At 49.0% G+C, this 20,199-nt stretch overlaps 1 protein-coding gene across 10 annotated transcripts in view; it reads right to left on the bottom strand.

Moving 5' to 3' along the window:
• EFCAB6 (EF-hand calcium binding domain 6) overlaps positions 1 to 20,199 on the bottom strand; it is a 166,845-nt gene that overhangs the window by 65,053 nt on the left and 81,593 nt on the right. For all 10 annotated transcript variants that reach the window (XM_045187052.2, XM_071221106.1, XM_071221105.1 and 7 more), the window contains 5 exons: positions 15,305 to 15,472; positions 14,272 to 14,331; positions 14,024 to 14,184; positions 12,849 to 13,022; positions 10,646 to 10,814 (listed from right to left, as the gene is read on the bottom strand). In XM_045187052.2, coding sequence (XP_045042987.2) covers positions 10,646 to 10,814; positions 12,849 to 13,022; positions 14,024 to 14,184; positions 14,272 to 14,331; positions 15,305 to 15,472 — 732 coding nt within the window. The remainder of the gene's footprint in view (positions 1 to 10,645; positions 10,815 to 12,848; positions 13,023 to 14,023; positions 14,185 to 14,271; positions 14,332 to 15,304; positions 15,473 to 20,199) is intronic.

The following is a 20,199-nucleotide window of genomic DNA, read 5'->3' on the forward strand; positions in this document are numbered from 1 at the left end:
TATGCTTTGAGTACTTATGTTGTGCTGGGCACTGTTTTAGATGCTGGGGACAGGGCAGAGAATGAAAAAGACAAAGACAGCCGTCCTCGTCCACCTCAGTGAGGAAGACAGCTGCAGGGAAACAGCACCCTCGGGAGAGAAGCTGGCTTGACTGGTGCAACTGGGAAAGCATCAGAGAGGAGCAGCAGCCAGAGAGTAAGGCTCGGGCGAGACTACGAGAGGCATGGGGCCTCCCAGGGGCAAAACCCAGGGGCGAAATCCAGGGGCAAAAGTCCAGGGGATGGGGGATAAGCCGCGGGCCCTGGACAACTTATGAAAACGGGACACGCAGCAACGTCTACAGTGAACAACTACCCCTTGCAAACGGACAAGGAGGCAAGGAATATAAATGGGCCACTCACAGAAGAATAAATCCTAATGGCCAAAAAACCCTCCAAAGAGAATAAACTCACTAGCGGTCTGGGAAATAAATGCAAGTTAAAGTCAACATGAGCTATCACTTTAAAGCTACCAGACCAGAGAAAATTAAACAGAGCTACAATGCCTACTGCTAACAGGGGCTACGGGAAAAGATATATTCATACATAGCTATTAAAAGCATGAGATACTATGGTGTTTTTTTTAAAAAATAAACGGGCAGTGTGTTAAAATTAAAACCATATTATCTTAGACCAAGCAACCTATTGCTGGGAATCCATTCCATGGAAATAAAGGCATCGGTATGCAAAGGCACGTAAAAGAAGAGTGTTTAAAGAGAGGAAAAGAAGGGAATGGCTGTCAAAAAGGGAAGGACTGGTGTTCAGCGTGCAGAAGACCTGTGCTTCCACGCACAGCAAACAGAAAAGCCAGACAGATACAAGGAGGTCTCTTTGGCATATCGGAAGCCTCTACAGCAGCAGGACTCACAGGGACAGAACTCTGGGAGCGGGGCCGTCAGGGGAGAGGGGAGTCGGCCACCCGGCTGGGGCAGGGCAAGAGGCCCCGGATGGGGCTGTTTGGCCCAGGTGGATAGTCTCTCCCGGCAGACAGAGAAACAAGAGCTTGTGACAAGGTCCCGGAACTGCAGCATCCAAAATCAGAGACCTGCATGGCCAGGTCCCCAGGGAGAGGGGAGAAGCAGAGGACTGAGCCGACAATGCCAATGTTCCGCTCGAGATATGTGCTGCCTCCCGTGCGGGCAAGGGCCCAGGCGGCCAGCCTCCGGGGGGCAGAGGGACTTCGCTGGCGCCCCTGTGGTCCTGGAGGAGACAGAGGAGAGAGCTCAGGACATCGCAGGGGCGGCAGCTCAAGCAATAACCCAGGCACTGGGCTTACGACTTTGGAGGCTACACCCCCAAAACCGGAGTGTTTTGGGTTTTTTGTTTGTTTGTTTTTAGGGTAAGCTTTGAGAAACTGCAATCCAGCCTCAAATCAAATCCAGTCCCTCGCTGGATTAAGGCCATCAGTCCCCATTCTATCTGCCAGGCAGAGGAAAGTGCGGTCCATCATCTAGAGCCTCTGAATTTTCTTAACCCAACAGAAGTATAGCCGGCATGCCGAGGCAGGACATGGGACCCAAAATCAAGGGGAAAACAAAGACAGAAAAACATCTATAGGTGATCCAGATACTGGAGTTGGCAGAAAAAAAGATTTTAAATGGCTATAAATACGTCGAAGAAAATATAAGATGTTGAGACAATGGAAAAAAAGACACAGATATGGAATATATTAAAAAACAATCAAATGGACATCCCAGAATGGGAAAAAATACTAAAATTAAGAACTGTATGAACAGCCCTAGTTAGTGTGGCTCAGTGGACTGAGCCCTGGCCTGCGAATCAAAGGGTCTCTGGTTCGATTCCCAGTCAGGGTAAAGGCCTGGGTTGTGGGTCAGGTCCCCAGTAGGGAGCGTAAAAGAGGCAACCACACATTGATGTTTCCCTCTCTCTCCCCCGCTTCCCCTCTAGAAATAAAAAAATAAAGTCTTTTAAAAGAGGAACTGTGAGAACAAAGTCAGCTACCGATTGGAAAGCGCAGAACGCAGGACTGACAAAGTGGAAGCCAGTCCATGGACATCCTGGACTCAGCCCTGAGAGAAGGAGGATGCGAACCAGATAACAGAATGAAAGAGACACGAGAGACACTGTGAACAGGGCTCACAGGGGCGGGGGCGCAGGGCACAGTAAAGGAAAAGAGACCACGGCTGTAAGTTTTCCACACTTTTGATTGAGCGCATCCACCAACAGCTGCAAGACGAACTGCGAAGCCCGGCAGAACCACACAAAGGAAGCCACGCCTACACGCACCAAGGAAAACTGCTGAAATACAACAGCACAGGACGGACACAGTACATTCAAACATGCAGCAACATGGCTGAGAGTTTACCAGCAGAGCTGCTGGAAGCCAGAAGACAATGGAACGTTATCTTAAAATGCTAGAAGCAAATAACTGCCAACCTAAAATACCATTCCCAGCTAACATAGCTTTAAAAGTTAACAGTGGATGCCTTCCATCAGGCCCAACCGGAAATGGAGGTCATCACTCCCGTCTGTACGGGAAGCAAGCCAAGGAAACCGGAAATCGATGCCTTTTCTTTGCTCCATCAGAGAAATCTTCCAGGCGGGGACACAGAGAATCACCTGCCTGGGGCAGAAGCCGCTGCAGTGCCCCCTGGTGGGGGCCCTGAGGGGGTGGCTCGGGCAGACTGCTGGAGGCTGAGGGAGGGGGAGCTGGAGAATGGGACCCTGTGGACGCCCAGGCTTTGGAGGGGCCACACTCACATGGATTTTACCACTGGGAACTGAAGGTGAATATTCAAAAAAAATCTCCTTGTGTGTCAAATTAAAACCCCCCAAAGGAGAAGTAAGTAGAAGCAAAAATAAAGAGCAGAAGTCAGTGAGATAGAAAGTGGACAAACAATAGAGAAAGTCAATAAAACCACAGCTTGTTTTATAGGAAAGATCAATAAAAGTGATAAACCTCTAGCCAGACTATTCAAGAAACAAAGAGAAAAGATAAAAATTACCAATATCAGGAGTGAGAAGAAAACATCATTAAGTATCACACAGACATTTAAAGAATAATGAGGCATAGTCCATATTGATATAAATGATTGAATAGATTAATAAATGGAAAGAGAGACAAATCTCCCATGCAGAAGAATTTCAAATGATTTATGCAAATATTTTGCGCTTAAAGAGGTACAGCATAATAATTCCCCACTCCGTAAGTGTGGACTGTACATAGTGACTTCTTCCCAAAGAGCGCAGTACAGAAAGAGGAGAGGGAGAGAGTACTTTTGCAGTGGAGCAGAGCCTGACAAACGCCTCAGCCAGGCGGTCAAAGCCAACTTCACCGCGATTAGACGTCTGGACAGCAGGTGCTCTGACAGGATGTGATGAGAAGGGCACTATACCTCTGTGGCCTTCCTCCCAAAACCGCTACCCCCAGTCTAATTGTGAGAAAATATCAGACAAATCCCAACAGAGGCAGAGCCTACAAAATATCTGACCAGGCCCCTCAAAACTGCGAAGGCCATCAAAAAGAAGGGAAGTCTGGGAATCGGTCACAGCCTGGAGGGGCCACAGCACACACAACCAGCAAACGTCATGTGGGGCCCTGGGCGGGGTCCTGGGCATATGCAGAACGTGAGCTGAAGTGACGGAGGGCCGCGTCACCCACGGAAATGCAGCAGTGAGGGGCCAGCACCCTGGCGTTGAACCAGAGACGGCAGGGAGGACTGCCGGCAGGAAGGAAGCGAGCCGAGGCACAGGCACAAGACGCGGGGGCGCGAACGAGAGCAGGGGCAAGCGTGGACGCGTAGCCCCGCTTATTTACCACAAAAACAGTGAGGGTGTCTCGTGGGATTTGACATACGTGTAAAATGTAAATGTGCGGCAACGGAAACGCCAAAGACTGAGGAGGTAAATGAAATCGGAACGTTTGAAAGCCCGGCCTTGTTAGGGAAGCGGCAGATACAGCCGTTTGTATGTGGCTACGTGTGCTTGGACAAGGATGCGTGTGCTGCAATCGCTGGTGTGGCCCCGACAGGACGGGCCAAAGGATGGACTTCCTGATAAACTAACAGAGGGGAAAATGGAACGATACAAGTACCTGAATAATCTCAGAGAAGCTAAGAAAGGGACAGCTGGGTCAAATAGAAAAAAAAGTTAAGATGACAGCTATAAAACCAACTGTATCAGTAATTAAATAAATGTAAGAAGGACTGAGTACTCTGAGTAGAAGACTAAGACTGTCACACTATCTTTTAAAATACCAGCTATATGCTGCCCATAAGAGATTGAGTTTAAATACAAGCACCCAGGAAGTCTGAAGTAAAAGGATGGAAAAGTGTATTCTACGTTAACATGAATCAAAAGAAAGCTGAAGCCACTATATTATTATCAGGCAAAAATAGGCTCGAAGGCAAGTAGCATCGCGCTGTATAAAGACAGTCATGTCCTAATGACAAAGGAGACAATCCGCAGGAAGTTTCAGCAATCTACGTGTACCCAATAATTTAGCTTCAAAGTGGATAAAGCAACCATCGACAGAATAAAAAAGGATCTCTCTAGACAAATCCACGATCCACTTCAACGTACTTCTCTCAATAGCTAACAGAATGAGCAGGCAAAAATGAGGTAGGGACAGAGAAGTTCTGAGAAACAGTTAACAGAGCCGACCTGATGGGCGTACTCGGCAAACTGAGGGTCCGTGAGGGAGGGAGCACACCTTCTTTCCAAGTGTATGTTTGAGCTCACAGGATGTTTGCCAGAATTCTCTGTGTGGTGGCTCCTAACCCAAGCCTCAATATTTCAAAGGACTGCCTGAGGTTATTTAGACTTTAGACTATATTCTCTCATCACCTGGAATCAGCTTTAAAGTCAATAATAAAAGGTAAACTAGAAAATCCTAACTGTTTGGAAATTTAACAATGCACTTTAAAAATAAACCATTGGAAAAAGAATAAACCACAAGGGAAATCATTAAATATTTTCACCCAAATGATGACGAGAACACGATATGCCAAAACATGCATGATGCAGCTATGCCTGTACCTCGAGGGCAACATATAGCCGTCAGTTCATACATTAGAGAAATAAACAATCTAACATTTTATCTCAAGAAATTAGAACAAGAAAAGCAAATTAAACCCCAATCAAGTAGAAGGAAGGAAATAATCAAGGTAATGGCAGAAATAAAGAAATAGAAAACAAATACATAAGAGAAAAATAACAACATAAAGTTGTTACTAACAAAACTGACAGACGTCAATTGCTTCTGGATAGGATGGAGTCATGTATAGCAAGCAAACATTCTCAGTGGAAAAACAATGAAAGAGCCCCATCGATTACAAATAATAAGAAGGCCTCAGGGAGCCAAGGAAGCTGTGCTGTCTGAAGGGATTGAAATTCCCAGGTGAGAAGGACCCTTCAGGGCAAACTGAGGCCGTGCAACTGCATTTTCCCTGGGAGCAGCCGATGGTCCTGGGAGCAGACTCGAGCCCGAGAACCGGAGGTGGGCCGGGCACAGGGCGGCTCTAGCAGCGTTCGCTAGGTATGCGGTGCTAGTATCTCCAAAGTGGAGATGGGAGGGGGCAGGCTCACACTGGGACTGGTTTCCCCTTCCAGACCTATGCTAACCCCTGGAACTTCTGGGGGCTGAAGTCCAAATCCAAGGTTGAAAACTTCTGAAAGGCAGAGTGCACGTCCTCACGCTGTGGCACTTAGGAGACAAAGGCCTGGCGGGGAGACAGGCCTGGAGAAAACCCAGGCAGAAGTGGAAGTCCTAGCGGTGTGATCAGCAGACACCGAGGGTCTGCTGCTGCTCCTGCCCTGGAGGAGCTGGCCACCTGGGCCCGGCCGGCTGCAAGAGAAGCCAGCTTCGGCCTCTGGTGGCAGGTTGGTGCCTGAAGACGGAGAAATAACAACGCATTTATACTTCTGATGGTTGTGGGGGGCTCGGACCAACAAGACTGGAGATGTGAGGGGCCTCAAACGCACATCTGCAAGGTCAGGAAGCTGGTTGTCACAGGAAGCAGAAGAACTTAGTTGGTTCATTCCTCCCCACCACCTGTCCTCAGGAACAGGGTCCTTCCCTCATTTTCCTAAAGACTTTCTTACCTGAGGTGGAAGCCCCTGAACGGGCTGGAGAGCCTGTGCTCTGTGCCCTGAAGCCGTTCAGGCCTCGGCTGGAGCATCCAGAGCTCCCCTCTGCTTGCGCAGTCAGAATGCAGCGTGTCGTTGAAAGCGCTCCGCCCCGGCAGCCCCGACAGGGCAAATGTGGGGAGACGCCTCTGAAGGCCTCCCACTCACTCTCTGGGTCTCTGACCTGGTGTCGATATGTGTTTCTCTTACTATGAACGTTTCAGTTGGTTTTTCTCACTGTTCCCTCGTTTTTGTGTTTCCCCCCTCACAAAACGGACCCTAATGAATAATAGTTTAAAAGTGTTTAATTTACCCGAGTTGTATTCTTCCGAAGAAGATATAATGCCAGATGTATTAAAATACTTAATACTTGACTTTTTAAAACAATGTGGTTCTCCCAGAGTCCCCATGGTCACTTCGTTTGCTTACGCACACCTGAGCGCTAGGAGATGCTCGCCCGTGTTCAAGGGGCTTGGTTTACATGGGGTCCCCGTCTCCTGTGTGGGAAAGACAGGGTGTAATTGGGAAGCAATGGTAGTGGGGTGAGGAGGGTGCAAACTCCCCCCAGAGGGCACGAGGCACCCACTGGGAAGAAGCAGAAAAGCTCACGTCCTCCTAAGCAAGGCCAGGTGTCCCCACCTTGGAGCAGATGAGAAGCAAGGAGCCAGAAGTGCCAGGAATCCGGGACACTGGGTTGGGCTGTCACGGATGCGTATGTCCCTAATACGCATCTCAGGGGCTGCAGACAAGCTCCGCAGCCCTGGGTCAGCCTCCGGAGGCCTTGGGCACGGACACCGGCGATGGAACTAAGAATCACAGGGAGCCAAACAGTGTTCAGTGTGTTTGCTGAGGGCAAAGAAGACAATTTCCCATCAGGAACAGCCAATTATAGGGAACTGGGATGGTAAAGCCATCCTCAAATTCCTGATGGATGGAATAGCTCAATTAGTCTAATTACTCAGTTAGACTAAGCATGACTTATGTGTCATTGGGTGTTTGTCATTTTAGGCCCCCCATGGGTCATTGTCACCAAGTAATGAGACATCTTTGCTATCCACGGTCCCCACGTGGTTTAGTCCTACGCCAAGTGTGCACCAGGCACCCTCAAAATGTTTACTGAAAAAGTTTGACAGAGGCTGTTACATCTGCCTGCCTAACACATATTCTCTCCTTCTCCCACGGGAACAGGTCCCACTTTTTCCGGAGGTTTTAATGTACTCACCCAAAAATATCTCTCACACACACACACACACACACACACACACACACACACACAGTCCTAGTCCACAAAATAAAGCTGCTGGGAGAAGATTCTAAGAATGCTGTTTTAAAAAAGAAAGACTTGTCTTGCTCTAGCCTTTTGCCCTTCACTTTCCTCTTTCATTATGCCTGACACATGTATGCAATGGCTGGTGCTCCAGCAGCTATCTTGCATGCATGAGGATGACCCTGAAAGGGGAGGAGGCTAGAAGCAGTCTGGGTCTCTGAAGGCACCATCGAGCTGCTGCATTGGCCCTGTACAGACCACACCGAGACTCCTTCTTATGAAAGAGAAAAATGGCCGCCTCTCTTACTTAAGATACCGTTTTTGGGTTTTCAGCTTGTGAAGGAGAGGGAGAAAGGAAGGAAAAATAGAGAAGAATATAAAGATTCTAGGTCACCTTAAAGTTCAAGAACAGTTTTCCTGCAACACCACCAGTTCTTGACTCATAATTTAAATAAAATGACATTAAAAAAATATGCAAAAGTCATCGGCCATATGGTACAGTGGTCAGAGCAATGAACCGGGAGAGAGGGATTTCCTGGGAGAAAAATACCGTTGACAGGATTGCCGTGGGAAATGACGCACCATATGAGGTAAGATACTCAGACCCGGGCTGGCCCAAGTCCAGAGAGAACAGTACCTGCCCCCGCCCCCATAGCTCTGCCTCTGTGAGGACCGTCAATGCAGCGTGACAGCAGTGTTACGGCACATCCCTCAGACTCTCCGACAGCTCCCACCGTAGAGAGAGGAAACCAAGGAAGACAGGTGATGAGCTAAGAGCCTGAGTTTGCACAGGGGACGATATCTCCTGACCACGGCGGGGAGAACGGGGCCCCAGCGATGGCCACCCAGGGGCTCAACTGGCTGGGCAACTGGTGAGTCCCCACTAGCTCCAGGCTCTGGTCTTGCAGCTGTCTCTTGGAAAACCTGGCGAGCCAGCCAGCCCTGCCCCCGCCACAGGCTGGGTGATGGCTGGCGACAATAAAGAACTAGCAGTCCTGGTCTAGAACACGAGGTTCGCGGGCCAGCAGCCGAGTGCTGCCTAGGTCCACGTGCTGAGTCACTGCACGCGTGCCTCCCTGGGCAAGCAGGCGTGAGGGACGCAGAGCTTCGGTCCCCAACCCTACACCCGGGGTGGAACTCCACTACCATTTCCGTACTCTAACTGGTGCGACACAGCTTTGGGGATCGCTGCACACCCACATCTGAAACGATAGGAAGGTGTGGAGGGGCACTGCTATTAAAAGTAATGTCGCCCCCTCTGGGAACTCGTTCCAGGTGGAGGGGACAGTTGGTGCACAAAGGCAGAGGGTCTGTGCCCTGAGGAACAGCAGGAGGCCAGGTGGCTGAGTGAGGGGAGGGTGGCAGGAGTCACAGTCTGAGAGGGACTGAGGGGCTGGGTCCTTCTCGGACTCCGGCCTTTATTCCGGGTAGATGGGGAGCCATGGAGGGCTCTGGGCAGGAGCAGCCCCCATACTGACTTGGTGGAGGGGCATCCTGGCTGCGGGGTAGAGAATGAGCTGCAGTGGAGAGAGCGGCGAGGAGGCTGCTGGCCTACCCCAACTTGAGGGGACGGGGAAGGCTGTGGAGTGGTGGTGGCTGCTGTACTCTGGGACAGTTGCCCAGGGAGCCGACAGGCCATGCTGATGAACTGGATGTGGGCGTGAGAGGAAGGGGACCGAGGAAGATGCCAAGATTTAGTCCTGAGTAACTGGGAAAAAGGTCGCCCTTGGCCAAGAAGGTACAGGCTGCTGGCCGAGTGGCTCTGGGGAGGATCCGGGCATTTCTCACGCACTCACGGGAGGACGTCACATAGGCAGGTGAGCACCTGAGGCTGTGGCTTCAGGGGAGCAGTCCGGGATGTGAACCAGAGGTGTGGACAAGGGAGTCACTGGCTTATCAATGGAGCCTTAACACGGAAGAACCCACAGCGGAGCTTACAGATGTAAGGTGTTCTCAGGTACCAGGTAAGAAGGTGCCCCCGGAGCCGTGGCCGTGGGTCTTAGCCCAGCTCTACCACCCCCACTGCTCTCCTCTGCGGTGGCCACTTTCTGTCTCTGGAAATTCAGAGGCAGAGTAGTGGATTCTCGGTTTCCTGTGACCCTATGGGCAGACTCTAAAACCAAGACCATTGAGCTATGTGATCCTTCGAGGCCATTCTTTGTGAGGGGACTGGAGCCAGATGACTTGGGGGGCAATGGAATCTAGGGTCCAGAATCTAGGACAAGGCACCCTGGGAGAGTTAGACGGTTTGCCCCCACTGGCCACCACTCACCCCACTGGAAGTGCTCTCCTCAGAGTCACCAGTGACTAATTATGAGCCACTCAGTCCCCAACCCAGAAATCTAGGAACCATCCATACATCTTTCCTCCTCCTTGTCCATTGCCCTCATTCCTCAGTATTTCCCGACTCCGTCCTCTTCCCCGTGCTCCATGCCCTTCGTCCGGATGCGGAGGTCTGGATGGTTTCAACTGCCATCTAACTCCACCTCTGTGCCACACCCACCCCCTTCTCCGTCCACCCTCTGGGTGCTGCTGCATGGAAGCTGGGGTGTGAGACAGGTAAAGAGCCTACTATGGCATCTGGTGTGGGGGTGCGCACTAGATTAATAGTAGCCACCAATATAATCATTCTCTTCTTGGAAATGCATTTCATCACCTTCTTCCAAATGTGTCCACATGGTAACGGCTGCATGCCAGCTGAGGGTGATCGGCGGGCAGGCGGGGGCGGGGGGCACATCAGAGGGACTCTAAGCAACCATGGAGCTGATTTCTGGGAAGTCCGCGCAGAGCCCTCCAGGCCGACTCCTTCCTGGCAGCACCCCCCCAGTTACCAGGAGCACGCTCATCAGCACCCTGAGCTTCCCCTCTGTGCGGCAGGTTGTTTTCCACCCTCTAGAGGAACCAACCGCAGCGTGGCAGGCAGGCGCAGGCCCCCACTCCGCCCCGCGACCCGCGCGAGGGCGCGCTGCAAACAGCGCACCAGAGAACCCGCTGCTTTGTTTTGCAAGTTCGGGTATCAAAACCCAGCCACGTCCGCATCAGAAGTATTCTCTGAAGAAAGTTGCCAAGGACATTTTTGACCAAAAGGATCCTTCTAAATTGTTAAAAAGATGCCTAGAAATGGATCTGCTTTGTCATGGAATAGAAACAGAAAACCCAACGCCCACCCTTTAAAGCGAGGTGGTGTAATAAAACGACCGAACTCCTTCAGGAAAGAGAGACGCAGAAACACAGAGAAAACCCACTCTCCTACCTTCCTGAAGTCACAAACGTTAATTTTGCCATCAGGCTCCTTGCTGAAATCAAGAAATTGTTTTCTGAACGTTGGGTCCTGCCGCTGCACGCAGGTTTGGAGTTTTTCGATGGCTTCCTCCTTGGTCACATTCTTGGTCGAGGTCCGTCTCTCCTCTGTGGGGTTGGCTCTAAAATTACAAGCAGGCATTTAGATGAGGCAGGGTACTTCCGAGAGACCTCACCCGTTTTCCATTCAACCCAGGACAGCAAAGGAGGTTCGCCACCCCCTTTGCACAAATAAGGAAACACGCTCAGCTGGAGGACGTGCCTTGGCGCGCCTCCTGTGCCCATGGCTTGTAGGGGCCAGAGCCAGACCTGGAGGGGGGCAGCCATGCCGGGTCACCCCCTGTGTTGCCAGATGTGGCAGCAGGTGGGGTGGGAGTTGCAGGAAGAGAACGCTGCCATCTTTGCGCTAAGATTTTCACCTGTGCTTTGAGCTGGCTGACTATGGCGGGTGGCTAGGCAGACATGGTTGAAAAAGGGTATTTTTGTGAACTGCGAAAATTATTTAAATTAAGCAGGCTGTTTTGTGGTAACCGGATCACAGGAGGGATCACACATCCATGGGAAGGGAGGGAAGTCCCCAGCTTTTCCAAGTTTGATTTATAAAATCAACTTGGTTCATAAAATACAGAGGTGCCGCGCCATGCGTGTGAGCGTGAGCGTGCGTGTGCGTTTGGAGAATAATTGTTTCTCCGGCTCTCCGGAAGTCTCCTGGGCCCCACTGCAGGGGTGGAGGCAGCAATGGCCATGAAGTAGCCACGGAGAATGAACTTCCACTCTTTTTCTGCCGCTTCTGGCGAATTTAAGAGCTCGCCAGCAATGCCCACGTTTTATGAAATGCTTAATGGCCATTACTTCTCTCACTGGTTTTAGGAGGCAGATATATATAGCTCATCACTGAACAGTTAGCCTGCTCTTAAAATATCGTCTTCCTGCCCATGTACAATGCAGCTACTACCCGAATGCCCAGAGAGTCGAATTTCATTAGCATACCATTAAAATACCCCCACTGCTCTGTGCGTAAGAACTTTGAAAAAGGGATGGGATAAAGTGAAGTCCGCTGAATACTTCCATGTTTTACCTTTCTTTATGGGTTTATTATAAGCCAGGAATAAGCAAGTTAAAAATAATATCTTTTCATTAAACTAAACCTGTATTTTTCAAAAGGAAGAAGGGCAAGAATATTCATCAGTCCAATTTTTAATAGATTTCCTAAGTGTGTTTTATTGCTATGATTCAATTTGGCAATCATTTAGATAATTCTATCATTCCTGTTAGAAAATGTTAACTGGCTAAAGAGGTGTATTTTGCGAGCAACAGTAAACAGGGGTCAGGTATCTAAGGTTCCGGAGAAGAATGGACGTGAGTGCAGGACGTGAGGGGCAGACTGGTCCCCTGGGAGACGAGAGTCCCGCGTTCCTGAGCCAGGGTGACCACTGAGCTTGTGAAACCTGAGGCGAGGCCCCAGACCTCCCAGTGCCTTCATTTCTAGAATTAACAGGTCAGCTCGGTAACTCCCAAGGTCTCTGCTTGCTCTAAAAACCCGACTCCAATCACTGCATTTATAGTTTGCCATCTTTCTTATTTAAAATAATAAAACATTAACACACTCATTTAGTCAGTAAATATTTACTCCCTCCCTTTCCACAGCAGGCTCTGCAGGGGTTTTTAAAAAAAAGATTTTATTTATTTATTTTTAGAGAGAGGTGAGGGAGAGAGAGATGGTGAGGAACTGTGATTGGTTGCTTTCGGCAAACACCCCGACAGGGGACGGAGCATGGAGCCCACAACCCGGGCATGTGCCCTGACAGGGAATCGAACTGGGACCTTTCGCTTTGTGGGAAGATGTCCAACCAATTGAGCTACACTGGTCAGGGCTCTTTGCCCATTTCTATTTTACATTCTATTTTTTTTAAAGGTTTTATTTATTTAATTTTAGAGAGAGCAGAAGAGAGGGAGACAGAGAGGGAGACAAGCATGGAACTGGTTGCCTCTCCTATGCACGTTAACGAGCGGCAGAACCACGACCCAGGAACGTGCCGACTGGAAATCAAACCAGGGGCCTCGGCTTGGCGGGACCACTCCGAACCGACTGAGCCACGGAGGTCAGGGTGGTAAGCTCTGCGGTTTCACCGGTGTTCTGTTTTGTTTCACTGTACCTCTCGGAACAATCCGGCTTCTGCCGCTCCTCCTTCTGAACACGTTCACGGAACAGCCGGTCCTTCGGAGTGAGAACTGGAGAGATGGGCGGCGGGACATTGACCCCCATGCTTGCCAAGAGGGCCTTATAAAGGATTCTTCCCGAAGCAGTATCCTCAAACTTACTGCAGAGTCTGAATTTTAAACATAAGTAGAGCACACCCATTAGAACAGCTAAAAGTAAAAAAGACGGACCCTACCAAGTGTCGGCGAGGGTGTGGGTAACCACAGCCCTTGTCCACCATGGGCTGGGTGCAACGTGGGCAGCTCCTGTGGGAGGTGGTTTGGCAGCTGAATCCACACTTACCAGAGGAGCTGGCCGTTGCAGTCCCCGGGAGACGGAGATGTGTGTCTCCACAAGGACTTGAGCGACATGTACGTCTTTATTTGTGACTGGCCCAGCTGGAAGCGGACCAAATACCCACCACGGATGGGTGCACAAGGTGTGTGTCCCGTACAACGGAATGCCGCTCCGCAATGAAAAGGAACCCACCGCGAATACGTGTGGCCACATATGAATCTCAGAATCTTTATGTTGGGGAATAAAGCCTGGGAAAAAGGGAGCATCACGTGCACTTTCAATTATGGAAAAGCCTGGAACACGCAAAGTACTCTGCAGTGACAGCAGACCCGCGGCCACGGGGGCTGGGGCGGGAGAGGCGATTTGCGAGAGGCGCGAGGCGGCTTTGGGGAGGGACGAAAGTGTCCGCTCTCTCAATGGACAGCCTGTGATGGTTTCATGGACACGTGCACTCAGGGGCTTTCGTCAAACTGCATCATTTAAGCATGTGCGGTTCAGGGTTTGTAAAGAATACTGCGATAAAGGTATAGCAAACGTAAACAAAGAAAAAAGTTTAAATTAGAAATTTTGCCATGGGATTATGGAAGTACTTACACTGGACGTGTGGCAAACACACATATTTTAGAAAACCCTAAGAAACCACCAACAGAGCAGGATCTATTACTCTTTTAACATCGTGTCTGTTACTGGTTTCTAATCGTGCAAGTTGCGCGCTCATTGCTGCAGGCTTGGCGAAGCCAGAGGCCCCAAACAGAACCTACACACGGTTTAGAATCACAAAGAGGGATGTGATGGAAAACGTGACATGAACTGGTTCGTTACCGAAAATCTTACTTCGTTAAATGCTCCGTCGTTAAGCACGGACAGAATATGTGCATGACTTTCTTGAAGCTGTTGGCGCCCATGAGCCCGGTGTCTCCGAGGTCATAGGACTGCAGCATGTTGTGGAACGCCTGGCCGTTCCTGCTGATGGCGTCACAGACCATCGCTTCCACCTGACGAGAAACGAGCACCTTTACAAGCTACAGGCGTGCGACCTGGGGTGGGTGCACCCCGGGACCCCAGAGGGTGGCGCTACTTACTGAGTCCGGAGCCGGCAGGTGAAGCGTCCTGGTTTCTGCACAGGAGGACGGCTTTCCTGTCTGGTTGGGAAAGAGAAAGTACAGCGACCCCAGTGGCTCACACAGGCAGTAGGAGCTCTGGGGTCTTCCCACACGACTGTCAGCTCTGCCCCCCGTCAGCCAACGGCTTTGAGACCTTGAGCGAGCGAGTCTGCCCTCTGATCCCCTCCTGGAAATGGGAATAAGGACACTGAACTTGTACTCATTTTTTCAAAGTACAACAAACACGAAAAAAATCTATCACCTAGAAATTGGGTAAATGTGAAGTGACAGAATGAGACAGCACTTCTGCCTATCAGCAGGGGAACAATGAAAAAGGAAACCGAGTGCAGTGTCGACAAGGAATAATAATATTAGACAACTGGATAATCTGCAGACTTGGTGGGGGGCAGGGCAGGTGGGCAGGGACCACCTCCGGGGGGCCAGGGAGCAGGCATGGAGGGGAAACTAACCAAACTTTTTAAAACCTGTTATAATCTAAAAATGCTAATAGCTATTACAGTTAAGGAAGCATTTCTAATAATAAACTGTGTCCATTTTTCAGTCAAAAGAAACAAAAATTAAAAGCAATTGTTAGTCACTAGAGGCAATAAGCAGCCATTACGTAAAAGGTGAGCTAACTAACGGAAAAGCTCTAAAGCTACGGAAGGAAACCAGAGGAGCCGTTCATGCCGGGCAGGACGGGCCGTGAGAGGCTGCCGCTCACGTTCCCCGAAAGCAAGGTCCCTCCCGCTGCAGGTAAAGGTGCTCTCAGCCGGGGACAGGTCCTCAGAAATGCCCAACGGCCCCCAGTGTGGTTTAGAAACTAAAAGTCCAAATCAAAGCACTCTTAAACACTTAACCCTTAATTCAAGTAAAAGTTAAGTCAGCTGAGAAACTCAAAGCGAAGTCATGCGTTTCTTCAAACCACACTCCCCGCATCCCTTACTTTGCTAAGAATGCTGAGTTCCCGGCCGGCAGAGACGCGCAGACACGGAGTTGTTACGGAACTTACCTGAGAGGCCTCCTCGAGCAGCCTGGTGAACGTGCGGACATCCACCAGCCCCGTGCCCCCAGGGTCAAGCGTCTGCATTAGTTCTCTGAAGTCCGAATCGCTTAGTTGTACAACCATGCAGTTTATGATGTGTCGCAATTCTTCCCCTTTCATCTGTCCGTCTGGTTTCTGAGCGTCAGGGTGTATTTAAGGGAATTTTTTAAAAAGAAAAAAGGAAGGAAAAGCATTATATATATTCAGCATTGTTTAATAAACCTCGAGCTTTCGCTAAACAGAATTATGCTGGGAAACAAGAGAACCTCGGTTGACGATCGTTACGTAACTCATGTGCCAGGAGCCCTGGAGGGCAGGGACTGCCAGAACTTTGCAAGCGCAGCTCCTGGGATGTTCTTCATGAGGATGTGGCGGGACAAGGCCCCAAGGGAGGGAAGAAGCCCCTTTGGCTGCAAAGGCTGACCTCCTGTCAGAACAGGCTAACTGTTTGCAGGCTGTCCCGGAAGGCTCGAAGAGCCGCTCTTGCCCCAACCCCACCTGAGGGCCACGTGACTCAGCCGTATAGGACGTGAAACTTCCCGGCAATTCAATTACAACTTGCTGATTTACTAAGAATATTAACTGTGCTTGTTTTTCACTATCACCAACCTCAGCTATTATGTAAATGGACAATTACTTAGGGAGACAAATCTCAGCCCTGCTTCGTATAGTCCGAGCAAAACGCGGACAGGCAGGCTTCTTCCCCAGAACGTGCAAACCAAAACAAAACACCGCCGGCAAGTGAACTGACTATCGAAACTGAGAGGTAGTGGTAACTAGAACAACGGGAAATAAGGAACCCGTGCTCACAGAAAGCTACTGTGAGTATTAATGAGACAAGCTCTCACTTTGGGGTCCGAAATCTGAAAAGGACAGAAGGTTCTCCTGAGAAAACTAAGTAGAGGGTTTGGACATGCTTACTTTTGGCTTTGAAAGGGACAATTTTTTAGTTTCTAAACAGGAATCATTGGCAATTAATTTTCTGTGTGTGATTTTCAGTAAATTTATAGCAGTGTACAACCACCCTCACCACTACTTTCAAGACATTTTCACCCCAAGAGAAACTTTGTGCTGATATGCAGTGACTCCCCATTTCCATCTTCAGCCTAAGGCAGCTAATATTTTTTGTCGCTCTGTATTTGCTTTTTCCTGGCTAGCCCATGTCACTAAAATCCTACAATATACGCATCTGTACCTATCTTGCATCTGGCTTCTATCACTCTGCATAATGTTTCTGAGGTTCATCCACGGTGTAGCCTGGATCCGTATTTTGTTCGTTGTTATTTCAGCTGCAATTCCATGGTATGGAAACGCCACTCTTTGTTCATCTGGTCACGAGTGGACGAGCATTTGGGTTGTTTCCAGTCTGGGAATTATGAACACGTGGCTATGAACATTTGCACGCAGGTCTTTGTGTGAGCATATGCTTGTATTTCTCGCAGGCAGATGCCTAGGAGTGGAATCGCTGGGTCATATGGTAAATTGCTGTTTAAATTTTAAAGAAACGACCGTGCTGTTTTCCACGGTAGCTGCTCCATTTTACATTCCCTGCAGCAGCGTGTGAGAGTTCCGTCCTCACCAACACTTATTATTGTCTAAGTGGGTGGATCACAGCCATGTATCATCAGATGCGAAGCGGCACCTCACTGTGGTTTCCCTTGCGTTTCCCTGATGTCCAATGATGGTAAGCGTTTTTGCACGTGTCTCCTTTGGGGAACTGTCTATTAAAATCTTTTGCCCATTTTTTAAATCCGGTTGTTTTACCAAGTTCTGAGAGCTCTTACACACTCCACATACGGGTCCTTCACCAGATATGGAACTTACATATATTAGCTCCTAGTCTGTGGCCTGTCTTTTCACTTTCTTAATGACATCTTCTGGAGCACAAAAGTTTTTCATTTTGATAAATCTAATTTATTGATTTTTTTCTTTTATGCGTTTAGTGTCCTATCTAAGAAATCTTTGCCTAACAAAGTTACAAAGATCATGCATGTCTTCTAAGAGTTTTATTGTTTTAGCTCTTATGTTTAGGTCTAGGGTCCATTTTAAGTTAACTTTTGTGTATGATGTGAGGTAATCTGTCTTTTTGCACACGGACATGTGTCTCAACACCGTGTGTTGGAAAGATTATTCCTTCCCCCGCTGAACTTGTCAAAACTGAGTTGACCACAGCGTCGGGGTTTGCTCCTCTACCCTCAGCTCCCCTCCAGGGACCACCGTGTCTAACCCTCACGCCAGCACCACACTCTGAATTCACTCCCGTAGCTTTATGCTAACATTCCAGGTCTGGAAGTGAAGTACTCTAACTTTGTTCTTCTTTTCCAAGGTTGTTTTGGCTATTCTGCAAACTTTTTATTTCTGTATGAATTTTTAAGATGTTTTTCGATTTCTGCCAAAAAAAAAAAAAAAAGGCAGCTGGGATTTTGATGTGGTTTGCATTGAATTTATAAATCAATTTGGAGAGAATCACAATTTTAATAATGAGTTTTCCAAGCCAGGTATAAGGACTGTCTCTTCATTTATTTACATCTTTTTCTTTCTTTTAATAATGTTTTGTATATTTTTTTTAGAGAAATGGGAAGGGGAAGAGAGAGAGAAGGCAAGGAACATCAATATGAGAGAGGAACATTGATTGGTTGCTTTTCAGATGTACCCGGACTGGGACCAAACCCACAACCTAGGTATGTGCCCTGACTGGGAATCGAACCTATGACCTATAGGTTCACAGGACGATGCCCAACCGAGCCACACTAGCCAGGGCGTGTTCTGTAAATTTCAGCGTACAAGTCTGGCACTTCTTTTGTTGAATTTACCCCTAGGTATTTTATTCTTTTATGATGCAATTGTGAGAGAAATTGCTTTCTGACATTCATTTTCGGATTGCATATTGCTAGTTTATACAAATATAACTGATTTTTGTATATTGATCTTAGATCCTGCAACTCTGAAGTCATTTGTTAGTCTGAGCAGCTCCTGTGTGTGTGTGTGCATTCTTTATGATTTTCTATTACCAAAATATATGGTATGTGAATATACACAGTTTTACTTCTTCCTTTCCCCTCCGAATGCCTTTTATTTCTTTTCCTTTCTGATTGCTTGTCCAAAGCTTCAGCACAAGGTTGACTAGAAGCAGCAAGAGCTGACAGTCCATGCTTTGCCTGTCTTCGGGGAAAGCATCCAGCCTTGTACCATTAACTAAGGTTCTCACAAACGCCTTGAGCAGGTTTCGGGAGTTCTCAACTACTTCCAGTTTTTTGAAAGTTGTTATCATGAATGAGTGGTGGATTTCTCAAATACTTTTGCTTCATCTATTGAGATGATCGTGCGACTCTGTCATTATTTCTACTTATTGTACATTACATTAATTGATTTTCTTGGAAGTTAAGGCAACCTCGCAATCCCGGGATAAATCCCACACGGCCACAGCACCGCATCCTTTTTATATGCTTCTGAATTTGCTCTGCTGACTCATGACGGATACTGCACCATGGTTTTCTTTGCTTGTGAGGTCTGTGCCTGGCTTTGGTGACAGGGAAACACTGGCCTCGGACAATGAAATAGCAGTGTTCCTCCTCCTCTATATTCTGAAGTTTGTGACGGATTCGTGTTATTTCTATAACCAATCTTTGTAGTCTCCAACATAGAGAATTTGCCATTTTTTGTCAGATATATGTCGTGGTATTTGATTTTTTAAATACTATTCGAGATGATGCTTTAAAAAGTCATTTTCTGATCGCCTCTCGCAGGACACAGAGACACTGCGACCTCTGTGTGTCGGCCTCGTACACTGTAGGCAGCCAGTGCCCTTCTGAGCTCTAGTGCTGATTCCTTCGTTTCCGAAGATTCCTTTAGATTCCTATTTATAAAATCATGGGAACTGAAAGTAAGAGTAGGTGGACAGACGGGGTACAGATGGTTTCTGGGTGGCAGACAGGGAGCCACACCTGACTCTGACATCAGTGGCCAGGCCCACTCAGAGAGACAGCAGCAGCGTGTGGAGGCAGCCCGCACAGCTGCCTGGGATGTAGGACTCAGAGATGTAAGCAGCCTTCTAATGATACTGCATCCCTCTCTGCAGCAGGAGAGGGACCTGCTTCTCATGGCTGTCCTCTGCAGCCAGGCCAGGTGCCCACCCCTGCTCAACCCCTGCTCCTCCGCTCCTCCCTCTGCTCCTTCTCCTTCCAGGGGCCAGAACGCAGCTGAGGCCCAGGCAAACGGAGCGTGGGGGGTGGGTGGGGCGTTGTCCTCGGAAGCCGTACACTCTGCACCTCTAAGGCATTCGATGGTCACTGCTCTTCTGTGGCACTGAGTGTGTGAGCTCATGTCAGCAGGAACTCGGCATCACCCACCCGTGTGCTCAGCCTCAGTGCCCGATGGGGCCCCGTGTCAGGCGGGCCCGGCGTCCTCGCCTCCGTGACGCCTCTGCTGCTCTCCAGCTGCGCGGCCCAGCAACGACTGCTCGGTATTCTCATATTTGGAATGCAGCGTCAGCATTACTGCAGCCCTCCATTAACAGAGAGGCGGATTTCCTATTTTTAATTAAATTACTTCTTCAATTTACTAATAGAAGCCGAGGTGGGTAAGCACACAAAGGTTTATTTATCTTTAAGGGTGGCCCCGCTAGCAGACTGTGGACAGCTCGGGGCAGGGCTGCTGGTGCCCGTGCTGGGGCAGCCAGTTTGAATCCCGGCCGTGCCACTCACTATCTGGGGGGCCTCAGGCTGGTGACTTACCCGCCCTGTTCCCCTTCCCCAGCAAAGGAGGATGAAACACAAGCATCACGTGAAGATGGTAACAGTGTCCACCTCACAGACGTGTTGTGAAACCAGTTCGTCACTTCAGACAGTGCCTGGCACACGGTG

This window comes from Desmodus rotundus, chromosome 3, assembly GCF_022682495.2.
Source record: "Desmodus rotundus isolate HL8 chromosome 3, HLdesRot8A.1, whole genome shotgun sequence".
In the NCBI taxonomy this organism is placed as follows: domain Eukaryota; kingdom Metazoa; phylum Chordata; class Mammalia; order Chiroptera; family Phyllostomidae; genus Desmodus; species Desmodus rotundus.